At 38.6% G+C, this 27,469-nt stretch overlaps 1 protein-coding gene across 1 annotated transcript; it reads right to left on the reverse strand.

Annotated features, from left to right (window-relative positions):
* Nucleotides 1-784: 784 nt before the first annotated feature.
* On the reverse strand, nt 785-27,073 carry LOC106161234 (uncharacterized). Its single transcript, XM_013538133.2, has 2 exons — nt 26,537-27,073; nt 785-1,747 (listed from the first exon to the last, which is right to left on the reverse strand). Exons 1-2 carry the CDS (start codon nt 26,726-26,728, stop codon nt 1,514-1,516), a joined length of 426 nt encoding a protein of 141 aa, XP_013393587.2. The 5' UTR covers nt 26,729-27,073; the 3' UTR covers nt 785-1,513.
* Nucleotides 27,074-27,469: the final 396 nt, after the last annotated feature.

Consider the following 27,469-nt stretch of genomic DNA (forward strand, 5'->3'; position numbering starts at 1 on the left):
GACCCCCCTCCCAAAAAAAAATCTCACAAAAGTCCATCAAATTTCAAGAAAAAAAAAATTTCAATAAAATTTTTTATGGGTTCTGTTTTTTTAGGGTCACCCTGTATAAAGACTACCAGTTGTCAATGTCAAAAATCGAAAACTGACTTTCGGATTATTTCAATATTTATTTAACCATGTCCACTGCTGAAAAAAAAAGAGGACTTTACTCTGGCGGAAATATTTTTGCGCTACCCATTGGTTTATATCTTTGACCTTCGTTGCCACTGGAGAACAAGAATAGAAAAATTATCAGACTACTTGGCAACTTTGCGTGTTGTTTTAACGCCCGTAGATGATTAAAGCATCGCCCACGAGGGAAAGAAAAAACGCATGCTTGTAATTAAATGTAAAACAGAGGAGGTGCACCCTTACATTGTAGGACCATACGCCGGTCTCGCTGATAAAAAATAAACCCTGTGTCATTATTAAATATTTAGCGTGCTCAAGGTCATAAAGGACCACGTTCTTTTTTATAGGTAAAGGAACGAACATTTGTTGGCAGAATGTAAACTCTGATATCACAGGCCTCTAAAATAGCAGATAAAATTAAGATATATGCAATGAAATATAACAGACTTCTATGCAGCAAACACAAAACGTTATTATAACGTTGCCAAAAAAAAAAAAAAAAAAAAAAAAAAACGTTATGATAACTTTATAAAACGTTTTGTGGTTGCTGGGTAACGGACCCTGTCCACGGGAGATCGTCACATTTGTGCTCATGATTGAAACAAAGCCACTATTTTCTATCATTAAGTAAATTTCTTTTATTTCAATACTACAATTTCACTATTGACCGGGTTTGCTTTGGATCTGTCATCATTAGCATGGTGTGTATTAAGAGTCATGTGACAGCTACGTGTACAGTATCTTTCTGTTGTGTTTCTTCATTCACCTGTGAAATATTTTTATGGAAACTTGCTTCAGAAGAGAGTGGATGGGGTTTGAAAATATTGAAACCTAGACTATAAAGTTCTTTGACAAAAAGTGTCCTTTTGAAATCCAGTGCTCCTAGTTCCTTAACTTAAAACCTATTTAACTCAAAGTACCATGCTAATGGCATGGATTAAGTATTTCCCGGAATCCGTTTGATAGCCTCGGATCAGTCATCATTATATATCAAAAATATATCTGCTCAAAGTTATTATCAATATCTGTCTTTTAGTGAAATTGCCATGTGCAGATGAGCGAAGTTGCCTCAATCTTCTCTCCTGAAAGCTACGAAAGCTCTCAAATAAGATTTACATTTTCTTTTCATGAAAAAAATGGTGACTACCTTTTGAACAGGACGCACAATATCCATAGCTATTTACAGTAGTTGACAGTCGAGGCGTCCTTGACTGTCTTTGCAGTTTAGAACAGTCAAGGTGGTCTCAACTGCATTATCAGCGACATCTACAGTTCAGAACAGTCAGTTGCACCTCCAGGGAGATCCATACTTAACAGTGTCAATACACCTGAAGTAGATGATCTATTTCCCAAAACAGGAAACTATCCAGACCTGACAGGCAATCCTCTGGCGTTTTTTAAACTGAAGATTAGCGCGTTTTCGCTGAACTGCCGATATCTGATCCGCAAGTTTTGATCCGAGTTTGTCCAGCTCGTCAATTTCCCTTTCCAACTCTCGTATTTTGCTGGCGACCAAGGCTCGTTCTTTAAAGTTGTTTAGGTAAGCTTGACGACCACTGGTAAAATAATCAGGAACCTAAAATGAAACGAAAATTTTTGGTATGAATACGAATTATAGACCCAACACCTTAACAAAACCATTTAATGTTACTAGTATTTAGTCGTCATGCATGCAGCACTTATGATTATTGAACGACCGAGACAAAAACCGTAGACCGTTTCCACAGGTCATATTCGCGCCATATACTGGCCCTGATACGTCTGCTAACTTATCATGTAGGCCTACCCGCACTTATCACCTGTAGTTATGAAATTTTCATTCCTAGGACTGATGTTCCTGTCCCGGGGACTGAATTCACCATTTTGATTTAAAGAAAAAGTGGTCGTTTCTCACATATTTAACAAAATATTATGTTTTCAAGAGCTTTTGGATATACTGTACATGTGCCTATACGAAATGGCAAGTAGGCCTACTATGTTTCGAATGGCATGCGGATTTTGAGGATCAAATAGCCTTTACTCGTAGGCTAACTATGGTCGCGCAAAATGATTATGTAGGCCTACAAGTACAGTATAGATACAATTTTTATGCACAGATTCACTTCAAATTACACTAGTAGACATTAAAAATAGGATCATAATGAAGCAAAAGCGTCCTGATGTGGACTTAATAAATATCACTCGGTTGTTATGAAACCGCAAAAACCGCCATTACATTACAAGTCACGTCAATTGGGACTCCTCATTAGTGAATCTCTGTGTCCTCAAAGATGGAGCGGCCTGTAAACATCGCTAACGAGCCAAATGACGTGCACACGTTCGGCATAGACACGCAATCACGCGATTCGAGGATTTGCTATCCTTCGTTTTTTTTACGCTAGTCTTCGAGTACTTTGTTACTTTCTCTGAAACACATGACGGACTAACAGCGGCTGTTTCCAGAACCCTCGGATCATTTACCATGATAAACTGAAACGTACCACAGCAAAAGAAGTGAATGATGAGAAGAATAAAATAATGATGTATAAAATGAGACCCAAGAAAGAGATAAAGACGAACGGTAATATATCTTTGTGAGCTATCATAGCGGCAAAGCACTTGCGTAGTTATCGAGAAATATGGGCCCATTGAATCTGATACAGAAACCCGTTTTATAAACGAACAAAATGTGAGTGCTTGCCATTCCCCCGAGAAAGCTATTATCTGAAAAATAACAAGTATGTTTGTCTATTCACCCACGTTGGTAGATCGCAATTCGCCTTTTAATGATCAAAGGGATTTTATTGGCATCGTTATGATATTTTTGTGGGTGATAATATAGCTTAAAACTGTATTAATACTTGCGCTTCGAATAAATGTGATTGCTAGTCATAGAATGGCACTTTGCGAAGCAGTAGTATGCCGCAAAATGTCTTCACCATTTACTGTTATTAACTTAGTAAATCATGGCATAGCCAATTAATACAAAACGACCCAAAATAAATGAAGCGTACGATAAGACTGGCAAAATGGGCAATGAAAGAAAAGTATAGTACTACATGTATTTTGAAATCACCTACGAAGCAATCTGTGAAGACTGTGCGTTATCTGTGTAGTATGAGTTGAGAGAGAGAGAGAAAGAGAGAGAGAGAGACGTTGACCTCTTACAGTACATTTTTTTGAAAAAAATGCAATATCTTTTAAAACTACCCTCAGGGTCATGCCGCGAACCTCAGCTACCCCCCCCCCCCAAGCATATTTTCTCACCCTACGCCCCGGTACGTCCTCAGAAAGGAGGTGTCCTCATTGATGCCCTAGTCGACTGGGGGTCGTCTTCGTTAAGCACGTCGACAAATGGCCTCATTACCTTACAATTATGCATGGTTAAAGCATGCTTGGTACGAAATAGTGAATGAATATAAAATTTACCAATTTGTCTCGTTGGTAGTCTTGATATCAAATGTCATTTTTGCTTATCTTAACGGTATTAATGAAATCGTGAACATGGAATTCACCACGTTCGCGCAGAAGCATATCGGGTCGATGGTAATTAAAAAAATACCCTAGAAAACGTGTTTGTGGAAAGCATTTTAATAAAGAGTAAGAAAACTGTCATTAATGTCATGGATTCTGTTTTTGTGTTTTTCTTTTGTGAAATAAGCTAAATCAAATTGCCAAAACGCAGTTAGTAAGTCCTTTATATACTAATTGCACGTGCAATTAAGAGTCGACCTTTGTCATTTCCTTTCTTGTTAGTGAAATTATTGAGGACCGGATGCGGAGTATCATTAATAAAACATCTCGTTAAGGGTTACACAGTCGGTGTTTGACACTTACACAACGAAAAATTAGTTCCACTGTAAATTTCGGCACTTTTCCTTGATCACGAAATTCAACTGCATTTTACGTGTTTATCCAAATACGTTGATAAATTTAAATTTACGGTTTGTATGAATCCGTTTTTTATTAAGTTTTTAATATTGGCGTCACTATCGTAGCGAAACTAGAAAAATGAACATTTTTAGTTTCTGCGAAAAGGGAACGATGTTGTGTTCCTTACACGTTAATATTAAAGAAATCTAAGTTGTGTTGTTTTCTGAAATTAGATTACACACAAAATTATTTCAGCCGTGCTGTTAAGGGATTACTAGAACTTGAATGTGTGTATCAGCTAGCCTACCTGCCGATTTTAGAACATTGGAAAATGCCACTTGGGTAATGAGGGCAGCAGGCTTAACCAGATTGCATCCAGGAATTTATTAAGGAGAAGTTGGTAGGGGCGGATTCAGAGATATTTCCTGACGGTCTTCCAAATTATCTTTGTTGATCCATCCTCCATTTTGGACCCACTTCCGACAGAAAAATAGATACCCGTCAGTGTAAACTTGAAAAACTGAAAGTCATCCGGAAGAGCCAGAAGACGGCCTCAATCCGCCCCTGGTAAATCCAAAGAGAGGTTGCCTAATTGCCATTCATTCCATGGTATGTAACGGGAATTTAACATACTCAAATTTTATCACCAGTAAATAATGTGGGACTAAGAGTACGTTTACCTTGTGTGAAAACACCTGATACCTTGGTATTTCTCCATGAAAAATAAAGACATGCCTGAAGCAAAACTATCGTTACCGGTACGTGCGATTTCATGTTTCATTTTATCTTATTCCTAATCTCTCTCTCTCTCTCTCTCTCTCTCTCTCTCTCTCTCTCTCTCTCACACACACACACACACACACATATTAGATTGACTTCGCTTAGTGCATAAACATTAATCCAAAATTTTTAATTGGTTACCACCCTGGTTACAGCTTTTATGATTTCCATTATGCTCAATGAAGACCACCCTATTAATTAACTGCTTTCTGAGCATAACTATTGCAAAATCTAGTAAAAAGTCTAGGAGGCAATCATTTTATGTTAAATCGAAGTGGAGTTTTCCTCCAGCTTTATAATCCTTTCAAACAAAGATAGAGAATCCAACAAAGAAGATTCACAAGTCGAGACCGTATACGGTTTCTCAATAAAAAGAGAGTTCTTAATCCAATCACCAATCCTTTCTCTTTATAGTGGATGGAATTAATTAAAGCGCAGACCAGGCTTCTTTAAAGTGGTAGAAAAAAATCTACTATTCCTACAATGAATTGCTTCGAATTAGTCTTGATTTATATAATATGGAAGGGAGTGCGGTAAGTACTCTATTAATTAGCAGGGTCAATTTCACCACCAAAAGACCACTTCGCCCCAAAGTAATTGCAACAATACCACGTGCGGTAGCTACGTAGTCCCAACGCGGGACTTGGAGGCCATTCAGAATGAGAAGAGACGAGTGCTAGCTAGGCCACGACCTAAATATGGCGGACTTACAGGAAAGGAAGACCGCTTAATCCTGCAATGGTCTCTCCGCCTCTCACACGGCTCCCCACGCAGCGTCCCTAGACCGGTTGAATTGAGCCGAGTTTTAATTACTGTGCCTCTGCAGGGACGACGTGTGGGGAGGCGTGTGAGAGGCGGAGAGACCATTACAGGATTAAGCGGTCTTCCTTTCATGTGGGTCCGTCATATTTAGGTCGTGGCCTGGCTAGCACTCAGCTCTTCTCATTCTGAATGGCCTCTTACATAGCGTGCTGCACTATACTTCGGTTCCATTTACAGATAACTCTCAGTGGTCTCCAAAAATATATCACCTTTCACCTATTAATCGATACCAACGACGCCGTAAACAGTGTCGACTCTGTACTCACTGCAACAATAATGAACAATTATTTTTTCCGTTTTGACCACTCACCCCCTTTTTGTTTCATTTGCTAAAACAATAAGCACAAGGGGGTTCTTTTCCTGAAAAAGTGGACCTTTAAACATGAAACCTTCGTGTATCTAGATAAAATTTAACCCAGAGGGGACCTTTTCCCTGCAAAAGGGGGTCTTTTGACCCTCTCCGACCCTCCCCTCCCTCCCTCGCAACAGGCCTGAAGCTTTTGATACAAGTGTCATGAGAACTGCATGGTTGGCAACTCGGTAATGTGTATGCCTATCTCGCATGACTTGCCCCAGGTTTAATCACACCAGATCACTCCCGAGGCACTCGATTCACAGCATCAATCGAGATTTAATCCCGCTCGTTCTTTCTTGACCATTCAACCGTTTCTGTCATGTCGCCACCCTTGGGGCCTCGTGCCGTTTCAGTCTGATACGGTTTTCAAAGGCAGGGCGACACGGGATTTCCTACGCGTGGTACAATAACACAATAAGTTGCCAATCTACATCCTTGTTTATATGTATAGTACGTAGGTTACTAGTGAACACATTTCATTAGAGTCAGTTGGCTTTGTCGTTGGTACAGTCAACCGTCCCTGAACGCTTTATTTTGAAAACGTGATCAGGGATAATAAAATACTGTGCCAAGTTGATAGCAGTAACTTCGCGGTTTCATTAAAAATTTAGTCCACAAATAAAGTTATTGAAGAGGACGGGTCTTTAAAGAACGTTCAGCTTTAAGGTGTCCGTCGGGCGATTCGCAACAACAATCACTAGGCGAATGATTGTTTCATTGTGTATTTAGCCGGAAGTGATGGCGTGGGTTATTTCAACAAACGGATTTTTAAATGTCTTTTCCCTTTTCGAATTGTCTTATTCCCCTTGTTTAACCATTCAAATCACTTTAGGTTTTCAGATCACTTTTTAAATTTCGCCCCGACTGAAATGAAAACCGTTTCTCTAGATGATCTCAAATTGCCATCTTTGCAGCTATTAACTGTGAATCATTGAATGATCGAATACAGTGGCTTTAAATAATACTTCTTGTTTCGCTCTGATACAATCGAAGCCTACAGTATGTGCCTTTTTAATTAATAACTCCTCATGAAATATCCAAATTTATATTGATATAGTGCATGCTCAGTGCCCTCCCGTTATTGCCTCCCACACTGCTGAGTCAAAGTTTTCAACGTTTCGACAAATTAAGAACTCTAAGGGAGCATTCAGAGCAAGTTGGTCCGCGGACTAACAGATCCGCGGATTAAATGAGGCCGACCCATTTGAAAACTTGCCGCATAATCCCCGGATTGAATATATTCCACGCGAGGATTACGCGGTAAGATTTCAAGAGGGTCGGCTATATTTGATCCGCGGATCTGTTTGTCCGCGGATCAATTTTCGTTGTGAATGCGGCATAATTGAGGCTAAGGTACAACCACACCAAGAAGAATTAATCAAGGAAGCTATTCACAGCTGCGGCATGTACGCGGTCTGTCTTGGGTAATCATATCTTGGAAACAATTGCTGTGGACCTGGAAAAGCATCGGTCTCAGAGGAGGCCAAACATTATCGGCCCTCAGCAGATATTAAACAATTTATGTGTCAGTTCGAAATGATCAATTTCGGTCGCAGTAGACACTGAACTCTTTCACTATCTATCACACTGTAAGAATTCATGAATGATTTTTATCGTCAATATCCGCACGTTGTCTAAAATGGAAAACAACGCGCGGGTTGTACAATGTAAATGAAATGATTAATCGGCTTGGTCTGGTCTCCTTGGAGCAATAATCTCGTACGAAAGTTAAGGAAGACAATGTATCTGTATCTATCTGTATCTGTCCATATACGTCTAAGAAGACCACTGCTGGTATGAAAGCATGCACCATCTACGCTTAACAGATATTTTTGTATTTGAATGACTCAATCACCATATAGGCCCCACTTGGTTATTTAGCAAGAAAACGTATTTGGACGCTCATTTTTCTATGTCAAGTACCGGTAGCTGGAGGAAGAGTTGGGAAAATGTCAAAGTTACCTCGATCGTGAATGATCTTAAATGATATGGAAGTAAACGGGTCCGTGGCAATAGCCCGAAAGTTCAATAGTCCGAAGGTTCATTGGTCCGAATGTTCACTATAGAACCTCCGGACCAATAAACCCTTGATTAAAAAAACCGATGAAAATGTTACGATTTTTCGGACCAATGAACCGTCAGACTATCGAGACGCCCCCGAAGTGAACGCCATTGAGCCTGCTAACAACGTCCTCTTACCTCAGTAATAATTGAGAAACACACAGACTAACATCTGTGTACGAGAAACACACAGATCGACTTACATCTGTGTACCCGTTAATTTACATGTGGGAAGAGGAGTATTGCCTTTGGTGAGCCCCGAGGAATGGTTAAATGAAGAACGTGAAATAAAACCCGGAAGAGATATCATAAAGGTGTATTACGAAAGGAAGACCTTGGATCGATTGATTTGTTTCTAGAACAAAAGGCCAGTTCGCCATTTTACATATTTGAAGAATACTTCAATTGCGCATAGGAAATTTTTTGTTAGTCTTTACCGGGAAGAATAGTTTGTGTGTAAATACGTGAACTAAGGTGCGACTCCATGTAACCTTCGATATAGGCCTACTCTAAACTCCTGACCGATATAAACAGAAATGCTAATCAACTCGCATCGGTTTACCTGTTTTCAATGGAAGTTTCAAACCGGCGCCTTGAGACAGATAGAACCGCCGTTGATGCTCCAGAAGGAATTGTTTGAAGCAAAATGGGCAAGGAAATGACTTTACGTGACTCATCACCGAAGACCTGTGACCGACTGATATGCTTACTGACGTTTGGTCAGCTCGACCACTGTCTATTGAAATCTATATACAAGCAGGCGGTTCGTGTAAGGATGATTATGAGGGGTCCGCCTCTAAGGGACGAGGTTTATGTACAATTAATTAGAAACTGAGTTTCGGCAACCGCTGTTTGACTGATATGGTTAATGGCAAGTCTATTGCACTAATTATCTGAATTTGACGGACACGTGGCTCTCGAAAGAACCAAAGGTCACACCTCGCAATGCCCCGACGATCTTAAAAGCCTCCTTGTGAAAACATCGCCTAGGTGTAGCCCACGCTGAGACGGCAGGAAGCATACAGTTCACATTTCACCATGGATGTTACGTCATGAATAGTATCAGACTTACCACACGTTTGGCAAGGTTCTGTGAACACTGCACATGCTGTCTATCTGTGAATTTTATCCTTTGATATGTGCCATTCTCGTGTACTGTTTAAATCCTGTAATGGAGAGAGCTGGCAAATGTGATAACGCCCAATTTAGAGCACAAGAAAACATTTAACTTACCAATTAATAGTGCCAAACACCCCATGGTGTAACCAATGTGAGGATCCAGAAATAGAGGACGCTCCATTGCCTTTGAACTGTATTATACCTTTTTTATTTGAGAGGGATGTGAGGATGGACAGTCTTAAATGAATTTAACTCAGTCTTTCATTCCCCTGTATTCTATAAATGTTACTTACAGCACTTGATATTTCAAAGATTTTCGAATTTACAGTGTTGTCAATAGTCCCAGCATTGAGAACGTAGGCATTTGCGTCTTCAGCTAGACTTAAACAGCAGTGAGAGCATCGCATTCACACTACACGTACATGGGCAAGTTTGCTTATTATTTTAATAATAAAATATGTATGTTTTTCTTCGTATTCTGTAAGCCCATTGTGGTCAAACTAATGCAGAAAGTAAACTTATCATCTAAGTCTTATTTAGGGTTTATCGCGTTATAATTAAATGTACATGTTTTTGTGCATAGCCGAAAACTATAGACAGACACGGCGCCGTCATTAAACTGTCTCTAGGTTTCATCTCCACTCTGCCATGTTCATGAATAATTACAATAAATATTTAAAAAGGAACCCATCGCATTTTTTACAACCCATTTGCATTTGTCTTACGTTACATGCATATTTTCTGAAATCTTCATTTTTGGTGTAGGGACTATTCAACGATAAATTTAATTTTACGATTATAGCCTTATGAAGTCAAAGGAAGTAATTAATAGAATAATGCGGTTTGTTTTTCGTATCGTCTTTAAGTACGTGGGTATAGCGGTTTGTGGCAACTTGTACGTGCTGGATATTGTCACAGTGATGTAAAAATAGAATCCCTTTAGTACAAACTTTGGTGCTGTAATAATACACTTTGTGAACTAGAATAGTTCATAAAATAGAAATATGCCACGCGGCCTACATATACCTTTACATCGAGTTATTTGTAAATGGTTGAGAGTAAATTACTTTGGACGTACATTCGTCGCTTTTGACTCGCGATGAAGACCCGATTTTGGCGACAAATAAATATCTCAACATTATATTTTGTTCAGCAAAAGCATACAAATGGATTGCTTCAATGTCGAGTTTAAATATAAAAATGTAAGTTTCGTTATGTATATACATACACAAAGCGCTACATAAATATCTTTACAACAACCAAAGGATACCGAGTACACTAAATCTTGAACCCTTCTAAGCCCAGCAGTATGACTTACTATTTACAGGGGTGGATCCAGAGATATTTCCTGACAGTCTTCCAAATTATCTTTGTTGATCCTCTATTTTTTGACCGACTTTCGACGGAAAAGATAGATACCCGTCAATGTAAACTTTAAAATCTGACTGCCTTCCGGAAGACGGTCTCAATCAGCCCCTGTAATGATGTTCAAATAAATAAGGGGTCAGCAAGGTGCTTTCTACGTCATCTTTAGTTTTTTCGCTGCATTCAACCGTTTCTAGGCACATGTAGATACTAGCACATGTATATGCCACATTGTTTCTCCTATTGCGTGTTATTTTCTCAAGAGTATTGTGTTTTCACAGCAGATGCCAGGCACCCGTTCTTGGAACCAAAATTCTAAGAAAAAAAAACTGTGCCAGGAAAACACAAAGTTTGTTACTAAGTGTTAGATGCGACTGTTCATGCAAAGATTGCAAAAACCAGTATGCTAAAACAAAAAAAAAAAAAAAAAAAAAAAAAAAAAAAAAAAAAAAAAAAATGGGCGCGCACTAGTTCATGGAGACCACGATGTCAAATATCGTATGTGTACCATACGTATGTTTCAATACAATTTTTTTTCAGCAGAACCATTGAATGAAGATACTGACTATGTGCTTATAAGTTATGTGATTACTTATTACATATGCTGGCTAAAAGTAACGCTTGTTTTTAGATTAATCTTTTTTATGTGACAAGCCGTGGGTTAATTAAGTCAAGGGAAACGGCTCCACGTTCCACTGTATTATGTAGTGCAGTACTTATCTTTAGGTGACTATAATTTTCGGGAAACAGGTCATTCGCAGTGATAATCGAACCTCGCGAGTGGTTCATTAATGAGTGTGTCAATGAACCAGACTTGTCGCTGAATTAAGCATGGAGGTCATTTCGCTAAGAGGCCGTTTAGAATGAGTTGGGTAGCAATAGCTACTGGTCACAAACTGTGCGGGGACTGTAGCTGATTGCAATCCGATTAATTGGCAAACGCGCCTCCTCCTGGCGTTGAGTAGAAAAAAGAGAAGCTGGTAATTATGCGAGTACGTTGGAAACAAGAAGAGGGGTGTACTAGTCTGTTAATCTGATTGCATTTAGCGAGAGTCGCTGTGGAGTTGGATCGATCTACGTGGACCGATGCTTTCAGTGGGAATGAGACTGAAGACTCAGCGCTGCTTTCCTTGAAAATGTCATCTGCATATTAAGTTGGCTTGTACACGTGGTGGATTAAGTTGTCTTATGTTATTCAATCAATTGCTTCTAATATGCGGCGTCACATATTGAATAAAAGGTAGAAACAATACACAAGTGTGAACCACGGAGTAAAGCTCTGACACTTAGATACGATTTATTGAGGGGAAAAAAGGAAGTTTTCAGAGAAAATTAGAATGCCGCGTGTGGACCTTTAATGACAATTTAACGTATCTTTTTTGCTATCAGGTGTTTTATTTATTGTAACCACACGTTTCACAATTGGAATGCTGCGGCAATGTTCCGGCTTCTGAAGATTGTATATGTTTACTGACTGCATCAACCAAACCTTGTAGACTGTTAAAAGACCTCAGGTACATTTTGTGCTTAACTTCATTAAGGGAAATAAACGCAGATGTTAAATTAACTACCAATGGGAGAAAAAGGAGGACAGAAAAGATGGAGAGAGAGAGAGAGAGAGAGAGAGAGATTTGAAACCTGAGCCCGTTATCCACTTAACCAAAAATGTTCGGAAACATCCTTTTTTTAATAATTATAATTTTTCTTATTGACATCACAAAACAAAACATACATCTTTCACACTAAACACATATTACAATTAATAATTAATAAATATTAATTATTAATTAATAATTATAAAATAACCATATGAGCTAAGTTAAATATTTAAACCAAATATTGATGGATTGTGTACAAGCCATTCGTTGTTTTTTTATGTACACTAAAGATTTTTCCACTAGATTATATATATATTTTTAATGATTCAAAAACAATTCACGTTTCCGAACTTTTTTGGTCGAGGGCATATCCTGCTGTGTCATGGCTCTTGGTTTATGGACATTTCAAGACAGTTATTACATCGTAAACATGAAACTGCACGTGTAATGATATACTGTGAAAAGAAGTTCTAAGAAAAGAAGGTAATCAAAGGTCATCTTGACACGTCCTTGACACTTGAAAATTACCTATGTCTCAATATACAGAAGCAAGAAGACCAAGAAGGCCTTTTTGTGTGCCTCCTTACAACGTCCTCCCCAAGACACTAAGGCTTGGTGTCTTTTTAAACTACCATTTCATTCTAATATCCTTTACACAGTCATACAAAACCTGAATCTGTTCACTTCCCACGTTGCCTATTTTAAGAACAGAGCACGCTGTGGTATAAAGTAACCGAAACTCGAATCTGCCAAGACAATGATCTAATTGTAGATCACATTTATCCTCAGCGCCAAAATTAACTTTTGTATGGGAGGTAAGACTAAAATGTGTGAGTGTATATATTTATCTACATCTATATATCTATACATGCTTATCCAAATGTACTATAAAGCACTGATCCAGCCAACTTTCAAAGGGATCTAGTGTGGAGTGAATAAATAAATATATATATATATATATATTCTGTCCCGACTACTAAAAGCTGTAAAGGGGTAATTAACTATGGTGCGCGCTCGGCTGACTGCAATTTAGCGTGAACCCCCATTGACGTTAATGTACACTAAACCCTAGTTTGCCAATTCAAGCCCCTGTTGCTTCGGGCTTGCGACCGCTAGCTTAAAGAACGGATTTTGGTCCCTTCTCATTGGAATGCAACTAAAGTAAAGTCGGTCAAATGTTAAAGTTCTTTAACGCCAATGTATGGATTTGTTAGTAATTTTCAAACACTGTCCAACACTCGCTTTGAATGGTGTGCACGTGGAAGTAGACAAAACGCGTGCAAGTCCGTTGTGCTTATAGATACTATAGTATCAGGGGCTTTTTTTAGACATCGAAGGTCTAAAAGAGCCCTTTGAATCATCGAACATTGTCGTGCATCATAAAGGTTTGTGATATAGGAGAGCACGTTCTCAAATGAACGCATTATTTGTTCACACATGGTACAGGGTGTGCTTTTGATATCATCACAACGGATTGAGAGGAACAGCATGAGAGGATGGACCCCCTACATTCCCCGCTTAACAGGACTTACTGCATATGTTTCGGGTCCACCGAATGCCCAAATGATTGTTACTTAAACGTGAACAGAAGGGTTTCTAAATTACTCTATGGCATTGTGCCCAAAGGTATGCAATGGAGTGGGATGGTACTGAATTACCCAGAAAGTTGATGAGGTCACATCACACGGGACCGAGTGGGACATAGGTGAACAGGTTAAATCTATACCGCATGGGATTTTCCCGCTAAAATGAGTTTTCCTCGAGGAACAAAAACCGATTTCTCTTGATACGTTCTTCGACCCTTGCATGCAGAAAGGTTCGACGTTTGATAACATTTCAGCACTCCGAGCAACCTCATTTCCCATAACCAATTAATTAATTAATTAATTAATTAATAGATCACCACCAAAGTCTAATCGATTCTGAGTGGGCCCATTCCTGACCTTCCCTGATAAAATCATCAAACCATCCGCCTATAACTTTAAACATGTTGCTAATAGAGAATCAGAGTAATCAAAATCTAATCGTTTTTAAGTTATGACTTTTCTGAACTATTATGAAAATTTCCTCAAAATACGTCTTTTTTTCTTTTGCATAATATTGCCAACCAGCAAACAAACAGACAGACTAAAAAAAAAAACCAAAATCAAAACAACCTCCTTGGTGGAGGTGATCGAATTTTAAATGTTTTCTGTAACATATAGAATGACATCTGCCTTCCTGACATCCACGATACACGCACTGCACAGATTGGGAATGGTTCGTGTTCACATTATATAGACTGGCCTACCCAACTACCAGACTCGGCCCCGAATGATCCTGAATTTACCGGTAGATCAGACCACACTACCCGTTTTCAAGGTGTGTGTCAGATCGCATTACACAGTATCAGACGCGACACCGCTCTTGCCTAGTACGCGATGTGATAGTGACGATTCTCAGCGGGGTTGAAAAGCATTGCATCACCACTCAAAATTTGTTCAGGGTATGATACTGTGTAATGCGATCTGACACACACCTTGAAAACGGGTAGTGTGGTCTGATCTACCGGTGAATTTAGGATCATTCGGTGCCGAGTCTGGTAGTTGGGTAGGCCTGATAGAGCAAATTAATGTGGCTTGGTGTTTTACTTCTTAGCCTAATAAAGTGTAGGATATGGACGTTTTAATGTCTGGTGTGAATTTGCGTGAAGCTTTAACTTGGATCTCACAAAGATCTCAGAAGTTAAAACGACATTTGTTATGCTTTGAATAGGCTTTTTAGATTTAAGGGTGTTTATCGTTTTTGATGTCTAAAATGGGGAAGATGAAGTTTGAAGCACACGCAAAATAAGACTTTGGTACATTATCAACGCGAACCGAGTACCTTTAAAAACTGTAACATTTAGGAAATTTTCTTTCTAAACAGCGATAATAACTCTGACAACATGATACTTAAACGCCAAAGAAGTGATTCGGTCATTTTTTTTCTCCCGAACAGAAGTAAATAGACCTAAATAACCGAAGAAGTATATTTGAAAAAAAAAAAAAAGATAATCGTTAGCATGTGCGGTAATGTCTTTCATTAGAAAACAAAGTATGTTCATGCAACAGTGATGAACGTAAATTCCACCACAAAATATCTCGAGCTCGTTAGCGTGTCTGTAATGGAAATGGAAGAAACTAACGATCGAAAGTCATTTAACTTGGAAATAAAAACGGAAACTTCGCACTTAACGGGAATTCTTAATAACGGTTGAATGTAAAAACATGAAGAGTATGCAATTTGTTTAATGTGAACTGTTTACGTATTATCTACACTGCTGCGTGTAAAGGCCCAATAACTAAAGATCTTCGGTTTACTACCGTGTCAAAGACTAAAATGAAATGGGTTTAAAAACGTCGGTCAAAGACTATAACATTCTTTTCTGCTCATAACAAAAACAGAGGAAAATATATGAATAAAACAAACGAGCGAACAAATAAAAAAATCCAGCGACATAGATTAAAATGTTTGCACTGTGGGTGGGTTGAAGTGCCCTTTTCAGGGCCACCAAGGCTCGGTCTAACCAACATGCCACAATTACAATTGTGCGCTAGTGATTGTCTTAGTTTCGTAAGCCTCCAGGGAGCTGCCTCACGGGAGAATTTTAGTCGAAAATTAAGTCGAATATCGGTCTTATCTTTTGTTTCAGTTAAGTCTGAAAAGAATTACATCCGACTAAATCATGTTTCACTGGCATCCTATTTTAGACGCCTGAGCTTAGTCCCAAAATACTATGAGGGCTCTTTACTGAGCGGGTTGTTGAATAGAATGTTACTTCTATAATTCATTCCGCCAGCTCTTATGATGAATGTGTCTAGTTCGTGTGAGGTAATACACCCATACCCATAGCATATGATTGAAATATTGTTCACACCGCAGATACATGTACTTGATATTGTATCTTGATAACAGATGCCATTAATTGTTAATCTCCTTGATGGTAGATACCGAAAGGAAAGCGTAAACGCTCGCAACATCATTCTGAAGCATGAGCAGGTGTTGTGATGTAAGTGGCTCAAAAACAGGCGACGTATTACATACATAGTGATAAGAGTGCTCTATTACAAATGTACATGAAAAAGATGGCGCATCATAAAGGAAGGTGCAATAAAACTTATAGCATATTAATATTAGGATTGTATTGGAGTCCTCTGAGAGAAAACCCTATAGAAATACACATAAAATATAAGGATGTACGTGTAACATAAAATGTAAGAACGTACGTGTGTATATCACAACACATAAGCACATATATGCACGTATAAGAGCAGAATAGCGGGGGAAAATCAATTAACTGGCCTGTGTGCCCAGTTTTAACAGACGCCGGAAAAATAGTAAAAAGTACATGGAGAAGAACTGTAGAGGAGTATAGCAAGGGAATAGGAACTTTAAATGATCACCTTTGTCCTTTTATATTGTAATGAGAGAGAGAGAAAGAGAGAGAGAGAGAGAGAGAGAGAGAGAGAGAGAGAGGTCATTGCAGTTGAAGGGATGCATCTAAAATATACCACTGGCGTGAGTATCAATGCAGCGAAACAAGGAACATCTTGGCATATACACAGAGGGAACGAGCTGTTCATTAAGTTTAATGAAAGCACTCTATCTTGATAACCAATAGCTCGTAAATGCACGTGGCACGAAATACTGAGAACGTAAATTGTAACAAATAAAACATTACACAAGTTACGAGCTCCCCGTCCCTAACAGGAAACACGACTCGCAAACTAATCGAAGCTTGAGATCTACATCTAGCTCTGCTTAATAATGGTTTATTATCGCGAGTCGCCCTCTTGTAATTTCTCTGAAACAACTGGAAACAAACCAGAATAATTAAGACTTGATATTGGACCTGATGGACAATTGGATCCAAGGGAATCTCGTGATGTGATGGAAATCACGCGAGATGTTATAAAATCGCTGGCTCCATCCTCACATTTACGAAAAGGACGGGCGTCTTCAGCCACTAGTTAATGTACGTAAAACTATCATATGGCCCACATAAATAGACCAAGGATTTATGTCAAGGAAAACTGGGGCGAATGACCTTTTCCGTGGGAATGGGGTTCCTGCAATCTCCTTATACTAGGAAATGAACGTAGCATCATCACATATAAATGATTGGAAATCCAATCTAGTCGTCTGATCGCGCGAACGATCGGTTTACCCTCTCTGTAAGAGATACTGGGGAAAACAACTTGACCTATAGCTATATTTAAACTACTTATTAATTTTGTTCGACTCAATCCATATCAGGGCTTATTATGGCGACTAAACCCCTTCTCAGCACGAGCCATGACTACACTAACCTCCACATGCCTATGAGGAAGATGATTTATTCCAAACGCCTAAATACTCTTCAACTGAAGTCACCACTTGGGTATTCTGGTCGAAAAATAGAGACAATATTAACAAAAACGCCTTCACCTTGTTCACGAGTGTCCCGGTACGTATAGACAGTGATCAAAACGCCAACTGGATTTTCAACACTTAACCTGAATCTATGCTAGAAAATTCCTGACGTCATGATGACGTCAAGGTCTGGCCGCTGTCTTGACTCTTAGAGTTTTACCATGGCTTTTTATTCAGATTTCTTAGCTTTTTAAAATGTACTTCTTACAAGAAATGTAAACATTTCCACATGCATTTATAAAATCTGAGCCGTGTCTAACTATATCTTAGTTCTCTGTATAGAAGCAAATAAAAAACAGTTCTTTTTTAAATTTAAACCTAAGTTCGCAATGGAACAGATAGAAAACGTGCAGTTTGCATGCAGAGAGTCAGGGAACCCCTTAACGATGTACTACATAAGATCGTGCGTAGGCACCTGTAAAATAATATTCCCTTAAACATGATCTTAACTGCAGCTTTCAATTCTAGCATCACGCTTTTCTCTGTCGCTATAACGCTTACGCATCACAATGAGGATTTAATTTACGTTATCGGAGGTCTTTTTGTCTACGACACATTAAAACTGACAGGGTTAGACATAAAAACTCTTCAAATACTGTCTTTACGTACATTTTTTTTTGGATAATAAATGAATCTTAGGTGTTCACCGACTAAATTCCTTTGCATTTACACAAATGTCAATTTGCCAATGACGTCATGATTGCGATTTTAGGGTAAAAATAGCAAAACCAGTTTCTCAAATTTCTCTTTTACCTAAGCAGCCACGAACACTGTTTTAACACCAATTTAATGGCATCACCGAGTACTTCAAAACCATGCCAGCGATTTTTCTTAAAAACCTTAGCTCAGTTTTTTTGGTCAATATGTTCAAAGAATGCCTTTGTTCAATGATGCTTTGTAATTAGGGGTTCATAACTCCATGACAAAAAACATTTAAACTAAAATGACTGTACTTGACGCCATACACTTGTCGTCATCAATGCTAATTTTCGTGATTAGGTCTTGTTCAGGAATGAAGTTACGTCCCATTACGTTAAGGGCTTGCTATCTCACCTCAAACAGAAAGATGTTAAATTGGCGATAAACGCTCTGGGGCTGTGAGGTGCCTATGCTTATGCTTAGCAACGTGAAACATTAACGCCGATATTTTATATTTTCGATGAGATTTTTGAGTGTTTTTAATCAGCAAAAATGTAGATGCATTATGAAATAATTAGGTGCACGAAAAACCTTATTTTCGGCAATTTGTTATTTTCATAAACCCTGTTAGTACCCTGGTGCAGTAAAGATTAGATGTCAATAGCGGTAAGTAAGCGGATATGCCTATTACCTAAGCGAAGCCTGCAAAATGTTTTTAATGCTTTACGCAATACAATTAACTGCAAAGCAATATGCAGCACATTACGGCAGATTAATGCAAACCAAACTCCGACACGCAGCTAAAAAGGTTTACGCTTCCTAAAAATAAGTTGTAAAGTGTCTTAGGGTAGACCCAAATTAAAGATGCATTGCGTAGTGTGATCCTTTCTTAAATAAGATAGATGTAAACGCCCTGCCATCAGAAAGGAAATGTAATATCACGGATGGAGGATTGTGTTCAGATAAATTGGTTCGGAAATTGGAAGACATCCGATATATGTAGGTAGGAAGTGAGAATAAAAATAAATTGTGATGGAACCCCACCAATCTACTTCATAGTAAATGTGTTGGTTTGTGGTCTTGGTTGGCCCAGAACTTGATTCCAGTGAACTGAACTCTGAGGTGAAAATCCTGCTTTCTCTCCTGGCGCTATTATTGCGTTCACACGTAAGATTTTTGCTTCTACCGCCCCTGGATATTTAAAAACTGCTTTTCGTTCGTATCAAATGGCGTTTATGGTTATTTTCAAAGCATTTCGAGTGGAAAAAAACAGTGACTCGAGATATTGAAGACTTGTTGTCGGCAATTTCAAGAGGGGGGGGGGGGGGGGGGGGGGGGGGAGGGAGGAGAGCCTATGCCCGGAAGGAAATTTTACCTCCTGTGTTGTCCCATATAGAAAAACTACATCAAAATTAAAGTTCGAGTGCACCTCTCTGTCCTAAAGGTCAGTGCTTTGCAACCAGTTGCATCTCCTCTTCCCACGGGCTTGCTTGACTTATACTATACTTATCTCGAATGGATTGTATCTTACCAAAGCCAGCGTTATTCGACTCAACATATCTGTATACAATACATCTGGCATAATGCACTCCACCCTAATTAGAATATTATGGTTAAAACGTTGGAACAACGTGTGATGTATTTTCTCCATCCCCAAAATATTTGCTTCATTTTAAACTAAGATAGCCGTGTTTTCTAGCATGTATTTCACAGAGGCTAATAAGTGTAAATTTAATCTAAAATATTTAGCAGTCGTGATACGGTATAAGTTAGCTTTTAAATCGTTTTTATGTCTTCCCAAAGGAGCGTTCTCCCTCTTTCTTTTATTATCAATTTCTCATTTGTTTTAACCTTATTTTTGATTTGATAGGATCGAGTAGTGATGCACATCCTTTGCGGTTTGTAAAGGTCTCCCCTCTGCGAGAGAGAATAGCATGCACGCCAATGCAGCATCAAATTACATGGATGTCCTCTCGTCCTTGAACTGTTTAAGCTGCAGTCAAAAAAATGAGCGACGGAGGCGTATTCCGAGGCAGAGAAAGAGAAGGAGACATTTATGTAACACCTTTCTCTCCTTAAAAAAACTACTATAATCCAATCCGACTTTATTTGTGCGGTGGGAATATCATTTGGTTTAGGCAATTAATACAGATATTGAAATGCCCGTTACGATTCGCTGGATTAGTGTTAAGGTCGTTACCAATTGCTTAAGCTCCGTCCTTTTTTATACCATTCTTTCGTACTTGAACAACACACACGGTATTAAGTTAGATCAGTTGTATGCTCTCTGAAAATATCCTTTCGTTATTTATTGATTTGTCTGTGTGCAATTTTCTTGAAAAAAAATACAGATTTTGAATAGCATGTTAATGTTTTCTGTTAAGCCAAGTTGGAGTTCATTAACCTTAGTTGGAGTAACGGAATATTGCCACATTAATGAAATCACTGCCTCAGATGTAAGAAATAAAATATTTCAAGAACAGCACGAATCCTGAGTTCAAGTCCTATACGAATAACAATGCTTCCAATGTCTGATACAGTTGGAGAAAATAGCATAATAGATAATTTGCAGGAGGTGTGTTGTATTATTTTAAGTCTGTAATTTCCCATTCTCTTGTGACCATGATATCCACTTTTTACTTAAAAGCAATTTATCATTGAAAATCAACTCAAACTCCGATAAAAAAGATCTGCCTACTTCCACTTCGATGAGAAAGAATAATAATGTAATTATGTATTTGCTTTGTTGAACTATTGGAAGTCTTTTCATTTTATTTATTATTGCTTACTTAGTTGTTTGCACACTGTTCGCACACTGTCGTCATATTGATCATGCTCTGTGTTTTTAGATTAACGCTGCTGAAACCTCAAAAAGCGGCGCGTTTTTGTTAAACCTGCTTTCTATCACCCAATGTTATTTGCAGTAGGGATTTTTAGATGAATAGCATTAGAAATGCAAAATATACTTCGTACTCAGTTCGGTTGGACAATTAGTGATAGTCAGTCTGTTTCGTTAAAAAAATACAGATATATGTTTGCATGTCATATTAGATTATGCATAGGCCTATTCCTATATGAAAAAAAATCACCGTAATAATTCAATTTACCGTTTTATATACATTTGTGAAAATATGGGACGGAAACCTACAAATCCTGTTATCAGCTTTAATTTCGTTTGTTGTCGTCAGTAAGCCAATGAGACTATTACGGCCCTCTATATTCAAAATAAAGGATGCATTTACATTCACACATTCATACTTCCTGAGTCGAACCAACCATGCGAGAGACTCTAACTAAAGTGCAAGCACTGGAATCAGCTTAATCAGCACACGGTAGTTGACTAAACGTACCCCCTAGCTGCCGGAGGAAGCATGTCAGACAATTTAGCTGATCCACTAATTGCACTTCAGCGAGAATCCTCCACTGAGTTGGATCGACCAAGCTTGCACAGTGTGAATCTGAATGCTGTCATACTTGCTATCCTAAGAGTACGACCAGACCTGTGAAAAGATGAGGCTGGGTGTTGACGATTAATCAAAGAGCATAAAAGGATATCTCTTCGCAAGTAACTGGAATCAATCAGACTGGCAAATAGCTATCGATACGTTTACTGCCTCATCAAGAGAGCAGCGTCAAGTTGACAAATGAAACTGTCAGGACGCAGCATCGGTGTGTAACAAAAAACATAATAAGAAAAAAAGTAGAATGTACTAGAATGGAATGTTTATCTAGAATGAAATGCTTTTCTGTTGTGGAAGGTTCTTTTAAGGTATGTCTTTCCTGCTGGATCTTCTTCATTTGACATATGACACTGGTGGTCGGAACTCCTAACTAAAATTAATATTGATATGAACATTGTTTTAATATGAAACGTGCTCGACTAACTCCCCCCTAAGGAATTCTACAGATGTCACACGCATATTAAACGTCTATTCCAGTAATTGCGAATTAATGTACTTAACAAATGTCAGCGTAACTGGTGTCGAAAACCTGACTTATCAGTGATAATGAAAACGTCCGCCTAAATCTGGAACAATTCACACCACGTTTTCACGACTTGAGTACGTTTCGATCTTTATGACATGAACATCAGACGCCCCTGCTGTGATCATGCAGACCTCTTTCGAGCTCTCTGTTCTCATTCTCGATTTTAGGTGCCCACTCAAACTTAGTCCTTTAAAAAAGACAAAGAAATTACGCGCGGTTTTAAGGGAAAACAATTGTTTGTTTTGCCCCCCCCCCAAAAAAAAAAAAAATCCTGGGTAAAGGGCAATTTACCATACTTATAAACGGTTAGTCAACCTTTTCCAACATTCAAGTAAGTTCTTTAATAATCTCTTAGGAGATTGGTGGTGTGTTTTTATTTTTCATTTAAGAGATTATTACAGAGAGTAGCCATCTATGGAGGTCACGTAATCCGATGGCAAGCATCGTTTTGGCGGTAAAATAGAATTTATTATATTTCTGTTAGTAGTTAACAATGTATGTATTGCGTAATACGGATCCCATGTGAAGAGTTGTTATACCTTTAATTGATTGCATGTAAATCATGTGGAAAATATTATTTCCTTACCCTAAAATAAGAAGACTTCGGTGTATAGAAGTCGAAGGCTAGTTTTAAATATTTCACACAATTTTAATCTTGAAAGAAGTCGATGTGACTGAAGTAAAAGTCTGTAACGTAATTTAGATCGAATCAGAATCGCTCTATAAAAGCCAAGTGTAAAAAAGGCACTATTAAATATCACTGATGACAACGGGTCGTCGTAATCAGCTTTTTCTCCTGTCCCACGTTTGCGATTAATTGAGCCGCTAAACCATTTATCGGACTTTCATTTGATTTCGCGCTGTGTTCAAAGCGTTTGGGATTCGCACGTTGTCATTCTTATCTGAGCTTTGTAATATCTGATATGGTTAGAGTTCATTGGGAAAGAGAGAGGGTACAACAAAGGCATCAAGGTTAATATAATGGAAGAGAGCCAACAGAAGTTTATCATCCTGTATGTGCTCTTAAATGACTTAAAACATAAAGAAATATATTTAAAAGTTGTTGACTTGGCGTTAAGTATCGCACATTAACGCCTTGATGTGCGCTAAGGCATGTGCATGCCGTACAATCGATTTAGGCCAACATGTAGGTCATATATGTTAACGGCAGTGTCATGCACATAATACAATTGGAGATCTTTTTCCTGTGGAATTCTGGCTAATTGACGGATGTGAAATATCAACAGTGTCCTGCACGAGATCTAGACTGCAACGCCGAGGTGCATTTATTTTTTAATATCAACGCGTTAATATTTGAAAATTGCTCAGGCTCAGTATCATATCACTTTCGTAATTCTAATGTGTTTGTGTGCAAGGGGCACTTATCTGCGACTGATAATGTAAGAATATCCAAATAAATGCCAAATAAAACATACAAAACGTTTTTCTTCATTTTTCCCCAATTACTTTCTTTTGAGATACGTATAGAAATAGATACCATCCAAAATCTCACTGCTGGAGCGCCATTTGTTTGATTTGAACAACCACATTTACGGGAACACCGCGTAGAGTTAAACCTATGCAATCTATTTATAAAAAATTCAAACCTTTAACACAAAATAAATTCGAAATAAGATATGGACTGCTCATCCAGTCGAGAAAGGTTGGGTCGGAAAAGAAAGGGGGGTTCTAGGTCTAACACGAACATCAAAGTTGGTCTAATTTGTTGATACAGTGCCGCCGGAATGTAACCTTACTTACTCTGCGGGTCCCTGCGGGTTGATCATACATACGGTAAGGTTAGTTTCGGGCGGCACTGTAGACCTAAACATGGGCTGTTGCTTGACTCAAGGTGACTGTGTTTGTGCCTTGATGGCGTAGGAGTCCTTGAAAAGGTTACTTGTCTCAAATTCACTTTTTCATGATTTATGTCTGGTCATAACTGGTCGTTACCTAACACACCTACTAAGCGCACACCACTGCTTGACACGATGACGGTACTATTGCATATCAGCGTTAATCATTTCGTGTGCTTTAGATATTTAGTACTTAAACTAAACCCGATATTAAATGGTCCCTTAATTCAAAGAGATCGTTATAATTAGCATTCGAACAATGGTCTTTATGAGGTTATTGCCATAAAGATATTTAATATATCAACCCCATGAAAATAAAAGTGATAAACAACGGTTCTAGTTCATATAACCCCTAATATAAGTCATGTATCACTTAAAGCTTTACCGGTGTTCGATTTCCCGTGAGAAAAACAGAAATACCTTAGCGTGTCCCTGAATTAAAATGTTGCAACCTGAGTTATTGGGTTTAATACAAGGGACAGGGAGAAAATGCGGCACTAAGCGGATCTGTACTGGGCGAAATTCGGTTTGCATGAAGTAATTAATGGACAATGGGGCACATGTAGGAGAGGAGACATATATCACCTCCCGATTTCTGGAAATATCTGCACGCAAGGTAATCAGTCCTCGTCCGTTGCAACCTACAGTGGTCACCCACTCCAAAAGGCATTGCCAATCACCAACACAGCAAATCTTTGCAATTTAGCCTGTTTTTTTTTAGTTCCAGGTATTAATATTAATATCGAATGCGACAGAAATATTGGGCGTTATTAAAGCACAATTGCGCTTGGTGCTATTGCACGAACAAATAATGGCTACTTCACACTGCTGGAATCAGGAACAAGACTTTAGACCTGAACGATTTTTGATCTTTTTTATCATATGATAAAGATGGTACCATTATACGAAAGTACCGTGCCGGTGGGCCTACTCACGAAACAATCTGCAATTGCATTATCACTGTCTATACAATTACATTAGCTGTGTAACTTTGTATGTTTCGAGTTACAGTACTTGTGTTTGGTTTCCAAATGTGTAATTCTACCACTGCACTTTGCATCACGCGAGGCTATGCACGACAACTTCTTTATCCGGAACAGATGTACATTTGTGGCATCTGTTTTTTTAATGTGTAATTGGAATCCAAATGGCATCCATGTTGTGCATATACAGGTCTACATTGCACATGTGCATATACGGTTATTTTAAAACAAATTTGCTGCTAGGCATGATATTTCAATAACATCAAATAGTTTTGCTTGTACGGCGCGAAGAAAAAATCTTACCTGTCACAAATTTCGATTATTTGTATCAGTGCAATAGATGCATTAGCATTAGGGATGCTTTTTATATTCGAAAGCATTCTCAATATTCAGTAATGGGTGACAATACTTCAACTTATCTTATCGAAATACATTCCTCACTTAAGATACATATGAAGCAAGACCAAAACAGAATTTTCTTTAAGTTATCCTATTTGAAATTATACGGTGGCATATGGTCTGGTTTATATTATTTGACACAGGTACTAACTTAATATGCATCTTTATTGTAAAAATGATCAAACTCCATATTCTTAATACAACATGTCTACAGCAGCAATGTTTATACGGGTTGAGAACGATCGGGTTATATATATAGAATAATGTTGCCACTTCAGCTTATCAATACACTACTCCGTTCATCATTTTTTTTATAATAGCTCTTTGTTTGAGGAACAGAAGCAATCAGAACGTTACACAATCGGCTCACAATTTTCTGACTGTTTTCGACCTTGCGATATTCTTTCTTGGGTGTTGTATGTCTTTCAACAAAATCAATTTATTGAGTGGCAGCATGATTGCAGGCGAAAGAAGAGCGACGATTGATGCGAGTGAAATAATGAAAATGCGATAATTAAGAGAATTAACTGGAAAAATCATGACTGGGAGACTGAAGCACGGTTTTGCACATGGTGCATTGATTCCAAAACACGGGAAGAGGATATAATAAAAATGAGATATGAAATATACAATCCGAAGAGGCGAAAAACGAACAAATATTAACTCGCCCTAGAAGTAAGAAGATACGTTCAAAGAGATAACAGAGTTAACTGTTGTTCGGTTTAAAGAAAGAAGAGAAAGGATTATATGGGAGGGTACATGCAAAACGAAGTGCCTTGGAATTTAAACAAAGATTGCACACAAAAAAATTAAAAAAGAAAGACGGAGCAGTAATACATAGAAGCAAACAAATCGGAGAAATAAACACGAAAAAAATGGAAAATTATGGCCTCAGCTTTTGAGAAAAAAGAAAACAATAACCAAAAGAGGAGAGAAAAATGGAAATATTGCAAACCATAGCAGCAAATTGAAGGTATGCGTAAAGGAAAGAAAAGTCGGAAGACTATTAGATAAAATAAACAAAAATATCACAAAGAGAGAGAGAGAGAGAGAGAGAGAGAGAGAGAGAGAGAGAGAAAACGGGGATGAATGAAAGCACACCATCACCAACAATACCTGTACTGCGGTTCCGGCCGGACGAAATTCTTCATCGGTCACCTCTATAACAGACCCATACCCTGGCTCCGTCTCGACGGTCGCCGGTGCCGCTCTCGCCAAAAGCACCATAGAGCTCATGACTACTGCACATAACGCAAGGGCCCAGTCCTGTCGTCGCAGAAACACGCACCTTCTCCCACTGCAGCTCATTGTTATTGACGAATCGATATAACAATTTCCTAAACAACGTTGATTTCGGAATAGTTTTCGTGTTTTTTTTTATTTTTTTACTTCCGTTCCCCTTGACTACCACAGCTCAAATTTCTAATGTAGTGTTCTTCGCTTTGAATATCAATTATTAAATTTCGTCACTTGAGCCCTGTTTTTGTTTTGGGTTCTCCTTGGTGTAGATTGTCGGGGTATTGGTCCTGCTGACGACTGATCTTTTGTCCTTGTTTGTTCTTTCTGATATCAAATCACCTCGTCTTGGTCTTGCTGTTCAATCAACGTCCTTAGTACGCACCTAGAGCGTTCGCGGGTGCATTAACTCCTGCATCCCTTGTCTTGTCTTTTATATTCCTAGCAGCGTCCGATTTAACCAATCAGAGAACTGCTTCAGGCAGGTGGGATACCGCCTACAGCGCTGCTGGCAGCACGCGAGGGGACTTCGTGAACAGCACGGTAGTTGCAGTACCAGTAACAGCATCACCGCAGCGCTCACTGAACAGACGTTCTTTAAGCATTGCGCCAATGAGTTGGTTCGAGTGGTCATAACAGCAGAATTAACACTGCCAGTGTTTGCGTGGTGTTAAAATTATCGATTGCTTGCGAATCTTACAGGGGTAGGGCCATAAGGTCAAGAGGTTAATTTCGTTAATTCGATGTCGATTATGTTTTTCGAAGGATTCGAAGTATCAATTAAACTGGTCTGGTATAGCTTGGGTGTGGAAA

Source organism: Lingula anatina, chromosome 9 (assembly GCF_051362555.1).
Source record: "Lingula anatina isolate TDL-2025a chromosome 9, LinAna3.0, whole genome shotgun sequence".
Lineage (NCBI taxonomy): Eukaryota > Metazoa > Brachiopoda > Lingulata > Lingulida > Lingulidae > Lingula > Lingula anatina.